A 17,595-nucleotide genomic window follows, 5' to 3' on the forward strand; every position below is an offset into this window, starting at 1 on the left:
CACAAGGATGTGTGTGTGTATGTCTGTATTTTCCCCCCATGTCTTTCTCCTGCCTCTCTCTCTCTCACACACACACAATCTGTTTCACAAGGTTGTGCTGCTGCAGTAAGTAAGTCTTTATTTTTTGGTGGTGTTTGGCAGATGCACTGGATGTGACTGGCTAATTCCATTCTGTGGCAACCTTTCACCTCACCCTGAGCACATTAAGCTTCCAGCTTCTTCAGGCTTCTGTGGAAGATGCAGAGTGAGCATGCTCAAATGTAACAAATCAAGTCCATAGACAACAAGGAAATGATTTTTGCTCTTTAGTTATAATGCAAATTTTAAGATGCTTTTATATGACTGGCAAACTCACAATGATGGCTGTAGTGAGAACATCTCTGCAGAAAGTTGGAATGTTTTTGTAGCAATTGCAAATGATGGCAATTTCCTCTCCACCTTATCAGAAACTGCGTAAGGTGAGCCTATCAGAGGCTGTCACATCTTTATATAATTTGTTCACAGCTGGTGCTGAAAGAGCTATTTGGAGTTCTTGTCAGCCACTGCTATTTCAAATGACTAGATATAACAATTGATAAAATTATGTGTTGTCTGTTGTGGAGATCTCTTTGTACCCAATCCTGCAATACTGAATTAAGTACACATTTTCTCTATTCTACAGTATCCAGAGATATATAGATTATAGATGCTTAGTTTATTTGGTATGCAGCTTTTCAGCTGGTGATGTTTGGTCTTGCTTACTGTTAAACTGGTAATGGGTCGATGCTGACTAATACAGGCAGGATGGTCATTTCCTGATAGCTTTGCCATGTTTTAAAGTTTAAAGTCTGTAAAGCGATTCTCCAGGCTGGCGTGAATTACAGGATAACAAAGTGTGGAGCTGGATGAACACAGCAGGCCAAGCAGCAACTCAGGAGCACCACCTCACGGCGTGAATTACATTCTGGTTTCATGAATTAAGTGTTATAACTAGATTAATTTCAACTATTAAATTTAGTGTTGTTTTAAAAGTAGATTGATATTCTAACCAAGTAAGTAGCCATTTAATTTTAGTGAAGTGTTCACTTGTGTTTAGTTTTCAATGAAAGCTATTGGCTGTCTGTAGACTTCAGTTTTGCCTTTTCCTGAAGCCAAATCCTAACTGAAAATGTAACTTCCATTATATATGTTCAGCATAGATCTAAAAGGACTCACTCTTTTGCAATATTGCCCTTAAGTGCAAGGCAACAAACTGACTGGCTGCAGTTTGATAACAAGTCTGTGCATATTTTGGGAGAGCAATGTGTGGTAGAATACAGGAGAATGCCGACTGGTTCTGTATCATATCAAGCAATGATTAAATATTCAAATTAATGAGTAGATTATGTTAGTATAGGTTGTAAAATGTCATTGTTTCTTTTCAGAGAAAATTAATTCACCTTGGCAGCAAAATGTAATTTAAAGCCATTTATGTGTGTAGTTTGAATACAGTTTAAAAGCATTGGAAGCATATTTATATTTTGTGACATGGTAAATTATCATGATGCCGTGTTTAAAAATTTTAGTCTATTTTCAAAGTTACATTGAAAACCATTTGGAGAAATACTCTGAACGTAGTTATTGGATAGCAAAAGTATAAAGTATTGCTGTGTGTTTTGTCGTGTATGAAGGCCAGTAGTAAATATGAAGTTGAACTTAGTGTTAGCACATGCATTTGAATGTAGATTGATGCTGACAGAAGTGATAAAATCTTAGTTGATCACCTAAGTTGAATAATCTGGAGTAGATATCATATTGTCTTTTCATAAAACCTGAGATGAGTTTGTTCTGTCCACTATCAGCTTTAATGATAACTAAACAGCCTTGCAGCTCACATGCAATATTCCTTAAAACTAAATGCTTTGTCAATATAACAAAGTGTGGAGCTTGATGAACACAGCAGGCCAAGCAGCATCTTAGGAGCACAAAATCTGACGTTTCGGATCTAGACCCTTCATCAGAGAGGGGAATGGGGAGAGGGTTCTGAAATAAATAGGGAGAGATGGAGAGGCAGACCGAAGATAAATAGAGGAGAAGATAGGTGGAGAGGAGAGTATAGGTGGGACAAGAGAGTTGCAGTGGGAGAGAGATTCCCTGAGGTTGGTCCGGAGGGAGGAGGGTAACTTCTTCAGGTTAGGCATCCTGGAAGAGGCAAAGACACGTATCTGATGGCGATAGTCTTTTACTAGCATTTAGGGAGCATAATTGTCCAAGATTTAGTACATTTGAAGTCAGACTGAGGAACTTTGCAGCGATGACCTGGTACTGAGCTGATTGATCTCCAGCAACCACAACCATCCTGCCTTTTGCTGCCTATATCTCCAACTATTCGACCATTTCTCACCTGATTCCCAATTGACTTCAGTTTTCGGAAGGCTTCTTGATGTCAAGGTGAGTTACTTTTCTGTCAGCTTTGGAAAACCACTCTTTTGTCTCTGTTTGGACCGAGATTGTATTAAAGTTAGAAGCTACAGTGGCCCTGATGGAACCCAAAATGAGCAACAATGAGCCGGTTATTGTCTAGTTTCGGGTCTAGTTTCGGGTCCAGTTCTGAGGAACAGTCACTGGACCCAAAATGTTAGCTCTGATTAATTTCAGTCACACACAGTTGGAGAAACTACGCTGTTCCAATCATAACATTAATTTATATAATCCAGCGCAACCTTGACTAGGACAAAGAGTTAAAATTCTAGACTCGACCTCCAGTTACCCGGGCCATTCAGTACTTATCTCGGTCTTTTGATTGTGAACACTTTGTGAAGCTGTTTTATTAATTGTGTGGTGCTGTCATATGAACAGGAGCTGCCAGAGTTCGGCTTATAATTAGCTCTTGTGTAATGCTGATGATTTCAGTCAAGTTTTCGTTATGTTCAAGGAGATATAGTGAGTTGACTGACTTTTATTAAGAGCTGTGCAATTTTAACAGCCATGTGTGTTTCTGCTGAAAGCAATATCTTTTGATGAATTGTATTGCGTGTATCAAAAATGTGAAAAGATTTAGTTCAGCACACAGTGTGATTCTAAGTTGAGTGGCTAAAAAATATTTACAGATTTGTGACCAACATGTTTAGTGAATTCTTTGTCCGGGGAAAGCTTTATAAATCTCAGTATTCGTAAAATAATTTATACCCATATTCCTGGGTTATGCTCTATCTTTCATTCAAATTACTTTATAATCCATTACATGGATAATTCAAGATAACAAAGTGTGAAGCTGAATGAACACAGCAAGCCAAGCAGCATCTCAGGAGCACAAAATCTGACGTTTCAGGCCTAGACCCTTCTTCAGAGAGGGGGATGGGGAGACGGTTCTGAAATAAATAGGGAGAGAGGGGGAGGCGGACCGAAGATGGAGAGAAAAGATGACAGGTGGAGAGGAGAGTATAGGTAGGGAGGGGATAGGTCAGTCCAGGGAAGACGGATAGGTCGAGAAGGCGGGATGAGGTAGTAGGTAGGAAATGGAGGTGTGGCTTGAGGTGGGCGGAAGGGATGGGTGAGAGGAAGAACGGGATAGGGAAGTGGAGACAGGTTGGGCTGGTTTTGGGATGCAGTATTGGGAGGGGAAGAACTGGGCTGGTTTTGGGATGCATTGGGAGAAGGGGACATTTTGAAGCTTGTGAAGTCCACATTGATACCATTGGGCTGCAGGGTTCCCAAGCGGAATATGAGTTGCTGTTCTTGCAACCTTCGGGTGGCATCATTGTGGCACTGCAGGAGGCCCATGATGGACATGTCGTCTGAGGAATGGGAGGGAGAGTTAAAATGGTTCGCGACTGGGAGGTGCAGTTTTTTATTGCGAACCGAGCGGATGTGTTCCGCAAAGCGGTCCCCAAGCCTCCACTTGGTTCCCCAATGTAGAGGAAGCCACACCGGGTAAAATGGATACAGTGTACCACATCGGCAGATGTATAGGTGAACATCTGCTTAATATGGAAGCTCATCTTGGGGCCTGGGATGGAGGTGAGGGAGGAGGCATGGGGGCAAGTGTAGCACTTCCTGCGGTTTCAGGGGAAGGTGCCGGGTGTGGTGGGGTTGGAGGGAAGTGTGGAGTGGACAAGGGAGTCACGGAGAGAGTGGTCTCTCCGGAAAGCAGACAAAGGTGGGGATGGAAAAATGGCTTGGGTGGTGGGGTTGGATTGTAGATGGCAGAAGTGTCGGAGGATAATGCGTTGTATCCGGAGGTTGGTGGGGTGGTATGTGAGAATGAGGGGGATCCTCTTGGGGCGGTTGTGGCGGGGGCAGGGTGTGAGGGACGTGTTGCGGGAAATGTGGGAGACGCGGTCAAGGGCGTTCTCGACCACTGCGGGGGAATGTTGCGGTCCTTGAAGAACGTGGACATCTGGGGTGTGCAGGAGTGGAATGCCTCATCCTGGGAGCAGATGAGGCGGAGGAATTAGGAATAGGGGATGGAATTTTTGCAGGAGGGTGGGTGGGAGGAGGTGTATTCTAGGTAGCTGTGGGAGTCAGTGCGCTTGAAATGGACATCAGTTTCTAGCTGGTTACCTGAGATGGAGACTGAGAGGCCCAGCAAGGTGAGGGATGTGTTGGAGATGGCCCAGGTGAACTTGAGGTTGGGGTGGAAGGTGTTGGTGAAGTGAATGAACTGTTGGAGCTGCTCTGGGGAGCAAGTGGCGGCGCCAATACAGTCATCAATGTACCGCAGGAAGAGTAGGGGTTTGGGGCCTGTGTCGGTGCGGAAGAGGGATGTTCCATGTAACCTACAAAGAGGCAGGCATAGCTTGGGCCCATGCAGGTACCCATGGCCACCCCCTTTGTCTGTCGGAAGTGGGAGGAATGGAAAGCGAAGTTGTTGAGGGTGAGGATGAGTTTGGCTAGGCGGATGAGGCTGTCGGTGGAGGGGGGACTGGTCGGGCCTGTGGGACAGGAAGAAGCGGAGGGCCTTGAGGCCATCTGCATGCGGAATACAGGTGCATAGGGACTGGACGTCCATGGTGAAAATGAGGTGTTGGGGGCCAGGGGATTGGAAGTTCTGGAGGAAATGGAGGGTGTGGGTGGTGTCACGGACATACGTGGGGAGTTTCTGGACCAAAGGGGAGAAAATGGAGTCCAGATAGGTGTAGATGAGTTCGGTGGGGCAACAACAGGCTGAGACAATGGGTCGACCAGGGCAGGCAGGTTTGTGGATTTTGGGCAGGGCAGGCAGGTTTTTAACATAGCACAGGAGATTTGTTGAAACAGTATCTAATGGTAATTAGATTAAATCCTTTGCTTTATTCACTGCTCACTTCGGGAGTCATTCTGAGCTATTTCCCAGAAATGGTCATGTTAGGCAATTGAGTTTGAATTTCTCAGCCAATGTCTTTAACCAAAGTTATTGATATTATGAACTACCTATTATGCTCATGAATTGGTTATTGTCTCATGGAGGCCTCTGGCTCAGGAAAGGAACCTTTGGCACTGTGCCTGTGAAAAACAACAACCTAACTATTCTAATTCCATTTTACGGCATTTGTACCATTTGCCTTGTATGCCTTGGCAGAGCAAGTATCCACCTTTATTTCGTAAATCTTACGAGGGTTTCTGCCTCAGCCACCCTTACTGGCAGTGAGTTTCAGATTCCTACACCCTCTTGGCAAAAACATTTTTCCTCTCATCCCTGATGAATCTGTTGCCCCTTACATGATTCGACTAATTTTGGTGTGTTCCCATCATGGTTCAGAACACAGTTGTTCTGTTCTTCATATTTTGAAATATGAAAAGACTTAATGTTTATTTACTGGGTTAGACTAATTTACAACAGTTTTGGTGTTAAGGTAAAATTGATGCATGTACTTTCACTTCAGACCCGGGTTGATCTTCAGCCTCGTGTGGTCGGATGAAAATCTTCTGTTCAGCAGTTGTGATGTTGTGAAATGAGTGGGACAAATAACAACGCAGTTTTAAGTGGATATGAACCATTAATATAAAGTTGTTTCAATTTTGCCCCCTCTTGTCAGGTTTTGACAAGCCCCTAAGTTAACTGAAGTGGAAAGGGAATCATGTTGAGGTAGCAAAGAGTAAAGAATCCTTAATTCTGCGTTTAGTTTTGGTGGTATGACTTGGGAAAGCATAATCCCGTCACTGCGCTATTTGCCATTGAAGTGCAAAGAATACAGCAAGGTGTTCTGTCAGATGTATCATCTAAGTGTCAGTTGGTGCCAAAAGTATAATGTATTTTTGTAAATTTAAAATTGGGCACTAGATTTTCTGAAAGGCTCCCATTGTATGTTCAACCACTTCAGCATTTTGCACACAGATTGTTCATGTGTTAAAAGTGTGCAACTCCACGTCTGAAGAGAAAAAAAAATGATGATATTGACTTTGCTTTTTTCAGGATATCTAGGCTGAAATTGATGCTCATAATGACATCTTTAAGAGTATTGATGGCAACAGACACAAGATGATGAAAGTTTTGGGAAATTCAGAGGAAGTTGCCTTGCTTCAGCACCGACTTGATGATATGAACCAACGATGGAGTGACCTAAAGAACAAATCTGTCAATATCAGTCAGTAATATGCTGTGGGTTTATTATCCATTGACGTTGCAAGGACCAAATGCAGAGCACCAGTGTTGAAATTGATCGAGAACTTGAGGTAAAATAGGGAGTTTTATGAGGTAACAACAGCACCCACTTTATGGATTTTAGGAGGAAGCCAGGATTCTGGGTTGGGTGGAGGTCGGTGAATTCAGCATTTGAGGTCTTCAGAGGAATGAGTTACAGTAGAATAAATAAAAAGTAACTATTTATAAGTTTTACAGAAATTACTGGCAGAAGGAAGTGCCTTGGGTAGCGTTTCTGGGACCCAGGTGTTAATCATACCTTGACAGATGGTGGAATTTGAATTTCATAAAATCTCGAACCAGTGTTGACTGTAAAATGCACCAGTTTCCATCTTGTCCTTAGGGAAGGAAAACTGCCGTCTTGGTCTGGTACCTGTGTCATGTGACTCCAGATTCTCAGCAGTGTAGTTAAACCATAAGAACATAAAATGTAGGAGCATAACTGGGCCATTCATCCTATCAAGTTTGCTTCACCATTTCATCACTGCCGATCAATCCCTTTCTTCTGCCTTCTGCCCGTAACCCTTGATCCCCTTCCTAATCAAGAAAATCCCGTCACAATTAACGTTTAACTGCCTTCGGAAGTAGCCCTGTAAGCCACGCAGTTTAAAATAGTTTAGTGGGGAAGGGAAATTGAGTGGAGAGACAAGTGTGGGAAGCAAACATGGAAATGAAAGATAGAAAAGTCGAAACCAAAAGTGGAAGACAGACAAAACCAGGATTAGCGGCATATAGGGCTGGAAAAAAGTCTACAGTTACTATATCTGAACATATTCAGCATTCTCAATAAGATAAATTAATTAACAGAGCAAACAGGCAAAATATATAAGTGTTTACAGAGACATGCTGCAGAGTGACCATCACTGAGAACTGAACATCCTGAGGATATTAAGTCTTTTGGGAGAACAGGTAAAATGGAAAAGGGGTGGGCTGTTGTTATTTATGGAAGATGAAATCAGTGCAATAGTGAGAAAGGATATCTACGCAGGAAATCAAGAAGCAACAAGGAGTGAGAAACATTAGTGGGTGTTGCCTGTAGGCTTCCAAACATTATTGGTGAGGCATGAGACAGCATTAAACAGGAAGTTAGCGATGCGTGTAGTCATGGGTGAGTTTAATGTACATTTAGACTAGGCATACCAGAACAACAGAACTATGGCTGCTGAATTCCTGGAATGTGTAGGTTTTTAGATTGATGTGTTGAAGAACCAACTGGGACAAGTTATCATTGGTTTTATTTTGTGTAATGTCAAGGGATTAATGAATGACGTTATTGTGAGATATACTTCAGGAGAATGTGGCCGTAACATTATAGAATTCTTCATTGAGACAGAAAATGAAGTAGTTCATCTAAAACCAGGATCCAAAATCTAAAGAAAGGGAAATGTGAAGGTACATGGGACAAGTTGTCTGTGATAACCTGGACAACCTCATTGAAAAGCATGATGGTCATCAGGCAGAGATTGATATTTAAGGAACAGATGTATTAGGAAAAGTACCCATCGATGGCAAAGTAACAAAAGAAATATTATTAGGCCCAGAGAGGAATCATATAAAATTGCTTTAAAAAGTAGCAAACCTGAAGAGTGGCAGCAGTTTAGAACTCAGCTGCGGAGGACCAAAAGTATGGTTGAGAGTGGAAAAATAAAGTACAAGAGTAAGATATTCTTTAAGTATGTTAAAAGAAAAGATTAGTGAAGATAAATGTAGGGTTCTTACAGTGAGAAACAGGAGAATTGAAGACTTAAGAACAAGGAAATTTCAAAGTATCTAGACAACTACTTTTGTTGTGTCTTCACAGAAGAAGGCACAAAGATATTTCCAGAAGCAAGGGTTTATTGGAAAGGCAAAAATGAAGAGAAAAGTATCAGTTAAAAATAAAAATGCTGTAAAAATTATTGTGTCTGAAAGCTAATAAATCCCCAGGGCCTATTAATTTACATCCAAGGGTTATAAAGGAGATCGTCATAGAAATAGTGAATAAGTGGGATGACGTCTTCCTTTAGGTTCTGGAACAGAGCCTGAGAACTCCTGCAGTGATATCTGTGGCTGTGATGATTGACCAAAAATAACTGCAATCATCCTGCTTTGTGCTAGGTCTCAAAATGGCACCTATTTTTCAATCGGGGTGGATTTGATGGAGCCATTCGGTTTGAAGCTTTGGAAATGCAATACAAATTTCGACAGAACTGTTGGTAGTTTGTGAACAAAGGACTCGGAATAATCAAAATTTTTTATCGTTTGAAATAAAAATTTGATTTTTTTTATTGCTTATTACTTGATTAACTTAAGTGCAAAAGAACTTTTAAGTTGATTTAATTGAGCACTGTTGACAAAGACTTTTCCTGATCTGCTGCAGGGGTCATTTGGAAGCCAATGCAGAACGTTGGAACAGGTTGCCAGCATTATTAGAAGAACTAAGTAAGTGGTTGAACCTCAAGAACGAAACGCTATCCAGACAGATGCCCATTGGAGGTGATGTTCAAACTCTACTGCAACAATTGTTGGGTAAGTGTAGCTATAGGCTGACAGTAACATTTCTTCTCCTGCCTCTCCCTGACTATTATCTTACATGTGCTGATTAAAGCTTGGGAAAACAAGTAGAGTTTCTATTGCATTTTGATCTTACTGAAGCACCTTCTTTTTACTCCTGTGTATGTCTTTTATTGTCTTATGGCCTGCAGAATTTAGCTGTCAATGAGGACTGCACATAGTGACGCTGATATGGAGGTATCAGTATTGGACTGGGATGGACAAAGTCAAAAGTCACATGACACCAGGTGACAGTTGAAAGGTTGATTTGAAATCACAAGGTTTTGAAGCACTGCTCCTTCATCAGGTGAAGTGGAGGGAAGCGCACAGGCATAGAATTTTTTTATGCAGAGACACAGTGGCAAGATAATTTCAGGTGATTAAGAAAGAGAAATACAAATAGATTAGTGTGTGACAGGCTGAATAACAAGTCTTTGGAAGGCGATCAAAAGTTGGGAATGGTGTGAGTGGAAACTGAATGTCCTTGATCACAGAAGTGCTCCTCATCTAGGAGGGAACATTCCTGTTTGGAAGTTGTGTAGTGTTCGTTTGTCCGTTGTCTTAGCGTCTGAATGGTCTTGCTGATATTCCATGCCACAAGGCATCCTCGCTTGTAGTGTATGAGATAGACAACATTGGCCGAATCCCCTGAGGAAATACTGTGTACATAGTGGGTGGTGTTCTCACGTGTGATGGTGACGTCGGTGTCACTGATATGACATGTCTTGCAGGTGTTGCTGTGGCTGAGTTGTGTGGTGTTGTGGCACTTTTCTCCTGAAGACTGGGTAGTTTGCTGTGAGCAATGGTGTTTAACGTTAGGCAGCTGTTTGAAGGTGAGAAGTTGAGGCTTTATGACAAACTTGGTGAAACGTTCGTCATCATCAATGACCTGTTGACGGCTGCGAAGAAATGGTGTAGTACCCACCCCACCCCGGAAGTACTAGACAACGAATGGTATTCTGTAGTGTCACTGCTGTTACTGCCTAAAAGGTGATTATTTATTAATTGTTTTGTAAAGTACACCTGAAGATTGCACTGCTGTAATTGATTTTACAGATGACTGAAGAAGGGAGTTTGCTTACTTGCTATCAGTTATGGGCAGCACGGTGGCATAGTGGTTAGCACTGTTGCTCTCAACACCATGGACCCGGGTTCGATTCCGCCTTGGGCGATTGTCTGTGTGGAGTTTGCACATTCTTCCTGTGTTCGTGCGGGTTTCCTCTGGGTGCTCGGGCTTCCTTCCACAATCCAAAGATGTGCGGGCTAGGTGGATTGGCCGTGCTAAATTGCCCGTAGTGCTCAGGGATGACTAGGTGGATTAGCTGCAGAAAATGCAGCGTTACAGGAATAAAGCAGGGTGGTGGGTGTGGGTGTGCTGTTTTTCAGATGGACAGTGTGAATTCAACAGGTTGAATGGCTTGCTTCCAACTGTGGGGATCCAGTGATTCTACACTCCTTTATTCAAAGGACGAGGGAGAAGGTCTTGGTAAAACAGCTGCTTGGCTTGCTAATTGTACGGCCTTTTGATGTAAATATTTTAATTCAATTGCTATTTGTGTACTTGCAGTCTTACAAGCTGCTGCTCAGAAACATCTATTTTAAATCTCTAAGTGCAGAAAAGCACATGATCTTTTAAAGAGACCACACAATGCTTTCCTTCTTAACATTTTACAATCACCAAATTCTAACTTCCTGTGTCCCAATCCACCAGTTTCTTTTATTCATTAATAGGATGAGGGCACTGCTGGTTAGGTAGCATTTATTGCCCAGCCCTATTTGCCCAGAGGGCAGTTCACAGTCAACCACATTGCTGTGGGTCTGGAGTCACTTGTAGGCCAGACCAGGTAAGGATGGCAGTTTCCTTCCCTAAAGGACATTAGCAAACCAGATGGGATTTTTTCCTGACAAATTGACATTGGATTCATGGTCATCGTTAGATTCTTAATTCCAGATATGTATTGGATTCAAATTCCACCATCTGCCTTGGCGGGATTCACGCCCAGGTCCCCAGAACATTATCTGGGTCTCTGGATTAAGAGTTCAGCCATAATACTACTAGGCCATTGCCTCCCCTGTATTCTACCCAACTTCACAATAGTAGCGACAAATTAAGGGAAAAAAAATGCTGTGTTTGTGGGCAGATTGTAATTCATGGCAGGTAAGTATACAGTAGTGAGATTTAGCAAAGGCAAGAGCAGCATGTGAAGAGGGTGAATTAGGGGAAAAAGAGCCTTCTTCCAATATAGTTAAGCTTGAGAGAAAACAAAAGATTGCCTTGAAAGGAACAGCAGCATAGTGATTACATTACTGGCTAATAATCCAGATCTCTGGACTGCAGCTGTGGACATGCCAGAGCAAATGCAATCTTGTCAGCTCAGTGAATTTAAATAAATTTATTAATATAAACAAACAATGACAAACACACACCTGATAAAGTCAATGTCAACAACATGTGGGGACATGTGCCAACATTGGGAGAGCTGATCTGTAGACAATTCAAGCAACAACCTGTTATAATCATAGACACCAAGCCCTACCCACAGCCAGTGGCTCATAGTACACTATTACCATCCCAAATTATGTCCTAATATATTAGTGCAACTGAGCTAATAGAGGTACCAATGTTGTAGTACTCAATCAGGAGGGAGTGAAGCTGGGAGTCCGCAACATTAACTTGTCATCCATGAAGCCTTGATGTCAGATAAACAAAATGTTTGAACAAGCTTTCACTTGGACACCAGCTACCACCCTTCCTGACCTGTTGAATATGTGCTATTCCACGTTGAATGTCGCTTTGAAGAAACAATGAGGGTGGCAAGGGCCCAGGATGTACACTGGGTAGAAGCTGAAATGTCCATCAGCAAGAGTGACTCACTAGGGTCACTGATGACTCATCTTGCTATATCCTCAAAGATGTATCAGTCAGGTTGCACCTGGGGACCAAATTGACCTAACCTTGTCCTCTCAAATCTGTCAAAGATACTTCTATCCACGATGGGATTGGGAAGAATGCCTACTGCATAGCCCTTGTAGTCTCGATTGTGTGATTTGCTACTGGCATTCTTTAAATGGATTAGATTCAGATCAAATCTAGAAGCTCCAAACTTGGCATCCATGAGGGGATGTGAGCCTTTGTTAACAGAAAATTGTATTCAACATCAATCTGTAATCTGATAATTTGGTATATCCTCAAGACTAAGATCATCAAAAAGGCTGGGGATTAATCCTTGTTTTATAAGGAATGCAGATGAGTGTGTCAGGAGCAGCACCTTACATGCTACAATGCGGTGAAGCCAGAAAATAAGATTGCAATCTTACAAAAGAGTGGAAACAGCATGTTTTGGGTAGACTAACACCCTGCTGTTTCATCTCATTCAGTTTTGATTGGTGGTACACAATTTAAAAAACTGGTGTAGCCATAGGAGGAAGAGGATCTGCGAACATCCCCATCCTCAATGATATCAAATCAGGAAATAAGACTGACGCATTTGCAACCATCTTTCAAGTTCCGAGTGGAGGGCCTATTGCAAAGATTACCTGAGGTTTCCAATGCCATGGCTGCAGTAATTTATTTTACATGCGATATCAAAAATGACTAATGGAATTGGTTATTGGTCGTAACAAAGGCAGTAACGGCTGTTGACAATAGTCAAGCTGTTCCAGTACAGCTACCGATACTGGCATATACCTGATAATATAGTAAGCTATTCAGGTATGTCTTGTCCATGAGAAACTGTATAAATCAAATCCAGCAATTTGCTGCCTCTTTTCTCACTGAAGTGAACGGAAATTCAGAGGTAAGCATGCTTTATTTTTGGAGGTCAATCATCTCAGACCCTGAAAATCCAACCATATCCCGATTGAGATAACACGGTGTGAAGCTGGATGAACACAGAAGGCCAAGCAGCATCAGAGGAGCAGGAAAGTTTGACGTTTCGGGTCCAGACCCTCCTTCAGAAATGGGAGAGGGGAAGAGGATTCTGAAATAAATAGGAAGAGAGGGGGAAGCAGATAGCAGATGGATAAAGGAGAAGATAGGGCAAGAGGAGACAGACAGGTCAAAGTGGTGGGGTTAGAGCCAATGAATGTGAGTATAGGTGGGCAGCTCGGTCAGTCGAGGGAGGACGGACAGGTCAGAGAGACGGGATAAGGTTAGTGGGTAGGAGATGGGGTTGGGGCTTGAGGTGGGAGAAATGGTTAGGGATGCGGGGACCAGCTGGGCTGATTTTGGGATGTGGTCGGGGAGGGGAGATTTTGAAGTTTGTGAAGTCCACACTAATACCTTCCCTATTGATCTCATTATTGTAATTACCAAATCCCACAGCATCACCGTCCTAAGGTTTATCATTAACCACAAACTGAACGGGACAGTCAGATAAATACTGTGGTTACAGGAGGATACTCGGAAGCTTAGAATTCTGCAGCAAGCAATTCATCTCCTGACAAGCCCAAGCCACTATCTCAAGTATAATTTGGAGTTGTGACAGATAATCACCAACTGCTTGAATTGGTGCAGCTGATCAATGTCAAGATATTTGACACCACACAGCACAAAGATACCCATTTAAATGACACTCCATCCACCACCATAAATTTTATTCCCTCCATAGCCAGCACACTAAGGCTCTGATGTTTAACATCTCCCAGATTTGCTGATGCAAGACTCCTTCAGCAGCACCTCTTAAGCCCAGAGCCACACTCACAAGGTCAGCAGCAGCAAATACATTGGAGCACCACAAACCACACGCCATTCTGATTTGGAAATACATCACTGTTCCTTCGCTGTCACTGGGTCAAAATCCTGGAGCTGCCTCCCCATGCGCACTGTGGGTGGACCTACAGCAATGGATTGCAACTCATTCAGAATGCGCCTTTACTCTCACCTTCTGAAAATCAATCAGGATTGGTTAACTTTGCCAGTGCTGCTCACATTTGATGAATAATTTTCTTAAAATTAGATTGAAATAGTTTATTTGAAAATTGCTAATGACTATTTTGTTGAAGGAAGTTTCATGACATAATAGGTTATTCCGGAAATGGCTTCACAAACAATGTTTGGGTTTAGAGGACTGAGTCTTTATGTGAAAATATACTCGGCGTTTCTCTAAAGAATGGATGAATAAATATGGATTTGATAAAATATTTTAACTTCATATAGTGGTTGCATCAAAAGGAAACATTCCAAGTTTTAAAGAGTTTCTGAGAAAAGCAAGTTCCTGAAACTTAAACTTTTATTGTTATATTATGTGGAAGGTTGAGGGGAGATCTAATAGAAACTTACAGGATAATGTATGGCTTAGAAAGGGTGGACACTGGGAAGATGTTTCCGTTAGGCGGGGAGACTAGGACCCGTGGGCACAGCCTTAGAATTAGAGGGGGTAAATTTAAAACGGAAATGAGGAGACATTTCTTCAGCCAGAGAGTGGTGGGCCGGTGGAATTCATTGCCACGGAGCGCAGTGGAGGCTGGGACGTTAGATGTCTTCAAGGCGGCGATTGATAAATTCTTGATCTCACAAGGAATCAAGGGCTATGGGGAGAGTGCAGGGAAGTGGAGTTGAATTGCCCATCGACCGTGATTAAATGGTGGTGTGGACTCGATGGGCTGAATGGCCTACTTCCACTCCAATGTCTTATGGCCTTATGGTCTTATTATACAAATCATAGCTACCTTGCAGAAACTAAAAGCAATTGACATAAAAGGCAAGATGTAATGTACATTATTTTATCTAAAGCTGTTGGTACTTTTGGTTTATAGATCCCTATATGTAACATAACCATAATGCCTGTTTCAGTTTTATTGTCTCGCAGAGAAATTTGATGGAAATCTTGACCTGTTCGTTTCTAACTGTGTCCTTGCATCCCGACTCTATTAAAGCAATTCTAATGAGAAAATACTGATCTCTGACCTTTTCTTCAACACTGGAAAATTGAAGCTTGCACTCCATTACTATCCCTGGTATTGAATATCATTTACTAGGGTGAATAGTATTCAATAAATAGTAATGAATATCATGTTCCTATTTAGGTCTGAAGATGATTTTGATGGCAGTTGAATTCTGTGAAACACACTGCCACCTCTGTAATCATTGGAGTTCTCTTTAAATTTCCTTGCACGCCATCAGAGGGAGTAGATGACATGGGAAAATATAAATCTGTACTCTCCCAACTTGAACAACTTGTATTGATTGGTACTCTTATTTGTAATTTCAGTCCATCTTTTGGTCTGAGTTTTGCCAAGAAGCCTTTAATGAGAACCTGTTTGGATTCTTTGTCTACGACAAAACATTTCTCTTTTGAATTTTCTTGCTGCTCATTTGTTGACATAGTCAGAATTTCAGTCATGAGAAGAAGCCATTGAGACCACCTGCTACTTTTATAATACATTGTAGATGCCCTCTTTGTTCTGTGAAGCATAAATGCTCCCTCACTAAAGCATACAATCATTGACTGTGTGCTCACTCAGACAAACATGATCCGTCATCTGCATGTTGCATTGCTTTGCTTTCTTACAATCATGAGAGGAATTATGCCTCAGGAGAAAAATATGCTAGTTGATTGGCAAGCCAACTCTAGCTGAGACATTTACTCGTTTTACAAGTTAAATGCAGAAATGGAATGCATCAAAGCCATGGATAGGTACCTGGGACTTCGATGTTGTGGCCATTTCGGAGATATGGATAGAGCAGGGCCAGGAATGAATGTTGCAGGTTCCAGGGTTTAGATCTTTCATGAAGGTCAGGGAAGGTTGTGAAAAGAGGGGGAGGTGTGGCTTTGTTAGTCAAGGACAGTATAACGGTGGCTGAAAGAACTTTTGATGAGGACTGGTCTACTGAGGTGGTATGGGCTGAGGTCAGAAACAGGAGAGGAGAGGTAACACTGGGATTTTTTTGTAGGCCCCCGCAAAGTTCCAGGGATGTAGAGGAGAGGATCGGCAAAACTATTCTGGGCAGGAGTGAAAAGAACAGGGTGGTCATTATGGGAGACTTTAACTTCCCTAACATAGCATTTCCAGTCAATAACTTTAGTACGTCAAATAGATCAGTTTTTGTCCAATGTGTGCAGGAGGGTTTCCTGACACAGTATGTCGAAGGGCCGACCCGAGGGGAGGCCACACTGGATCTGGTACTTAGTAATGAACGAGGCCAGGTGTTTGATTTAGTGGTAGGTGAGCACTTTGGAGAGAGTGACCATAATTCGGTTATGTTTACTTCTGCAATGGAAAGGGATAGGAGCATGCCACAGGGCAAGAGTTAGAGATGGGGAAGGGCAATTATAATGTGATTAGGCAAGACCTAGGAGGCATAGAATGGGTTTGCAAAATGCAGGGGATGGGGACAATCGAGCTGGTTTAAGGAACAGATTTTGCGCGTCCTTGATAGGTATGTCCCTGTCAGGCAGGGAAGAAGCGATAAGGTAAGGGAACCATGGTTTACGAAAGAAATTGTGTCTCTTGTTAAGCAGAAGAGGGAGGCTTATGTGACAATGAGATGAGATGGTTCAGATGAGGTGATGGAGAGTTTCAGATTAGCTGGGAAGGATTTAAAGAGAGAGTTAAGAAGAGCAAGGAGGGGACAGGAGCAGACATTCGCAGGTACAATAATGGAGAATCCTAAAGCTTTCTACAGTTATGTGAGGAATAAGAGGATGACTGGGGTAGGAATAGGGCCAGTCAGAGACAAAAGTGGGAAGTTGTGTGTGGTTCTTGTGGAGATTGGAGAGGTGCTAAATGATTATTTCTTATCTGTTTTCGCTGAGCAACAGAATATTGTAGAGGAGGTGACTGTGTTACAGGCTATTAGAATTGAAAGGATTAAGGTTAGTAAGGAGGAGGTGTGATCAATTCTAGAAGGCGTGAAGGTAGATAAATGCCTTGGGCCAGATGGGATTTTTCCGAGGATTGTCTGGGAAGCTAGGGAGGAGGTGGCGGAGCCTTTGGCCTTGATCTTTGAGTCCTCATTGTCTATAGGTTTAGTACCAGATGACTGGAAAATTGCAAATGTTGTGCCCTTGTTCAAGAGGGGCACTAGGGATGACCCAGGGAATTCTCGACCTGTGAGCATTACATCTGTTGTAGGAAAAGTTTTGGAAAGGATTATAAGTAGCAGAGGGCAGAGCAGAGACCAAGGTCATAGAGTTTTGAGATCAGTCTGGAGGGGATAATAGTGTTGAAGGTGGAGCTGCAGTCAATGAGCAGGATTCCTACATAGGTTATTGTGCACATTGCTGCCAACGACATAGGTAGAAAGAGGGTTCATTGAATCCCTACAGTGTAGAAACATTCAGCCCAACAGGCCCACACCTACCCCTGCAAGGCCTACAAACCTGGCAACTATGGACAATTTAGTGTGGTCAATCCACCGAACTTGCACATCTTTGGACTGTGGTAGGAAACTGGAGCACCTGGCAAAAACCCTCACAGACATGGGGAGAATGTGTAAACAGAGAGTCACCCAAGGGTGGAATTGAACCCAGGCCCCTGGT

General features: G+C 42.5%; 1 protein-coding gene and 1 pseudogene across 1 annotated transcript; both read left to right on the forward strand.

Annotated features, from left to right (window-relative positions):
- The window catches only part of LOC125450205 (utrophin-like), a 205,451-nt pseudogene that overhangs the window by 62,881 nt on the left and 124,975 nt on the right, over nt 1-17,595 (forward strand).
- On the forward strand, nt 339-9,281 carry LOC132206151 (utrophin). Its single transcript, XM_059638928.1, is given in 4 exon segments — nt 339-458; nt 6,353-6,528; nt 8,940-9,088; nt 9,265-9,281. Coding segments are annotated over 4 exon segments (462 nt in total).

This window comes from Stegostoma tigrinum, chromosome 32 (genome assembly GCF_030684315.1).
Source record: "Stegostoma tigrinum isolate sSteTig4 chromosome 32, sSteTig4.hap1, whole genome shotgun sequence".
In the NCBI taxonomy this organism is placed as follows: Eukaryota; Metazoa; Chordata; class Chondrichthyes; order Orectolobiformes; family Stegostomatidae; genus Stegostoma; species Stegostoma tigrinum.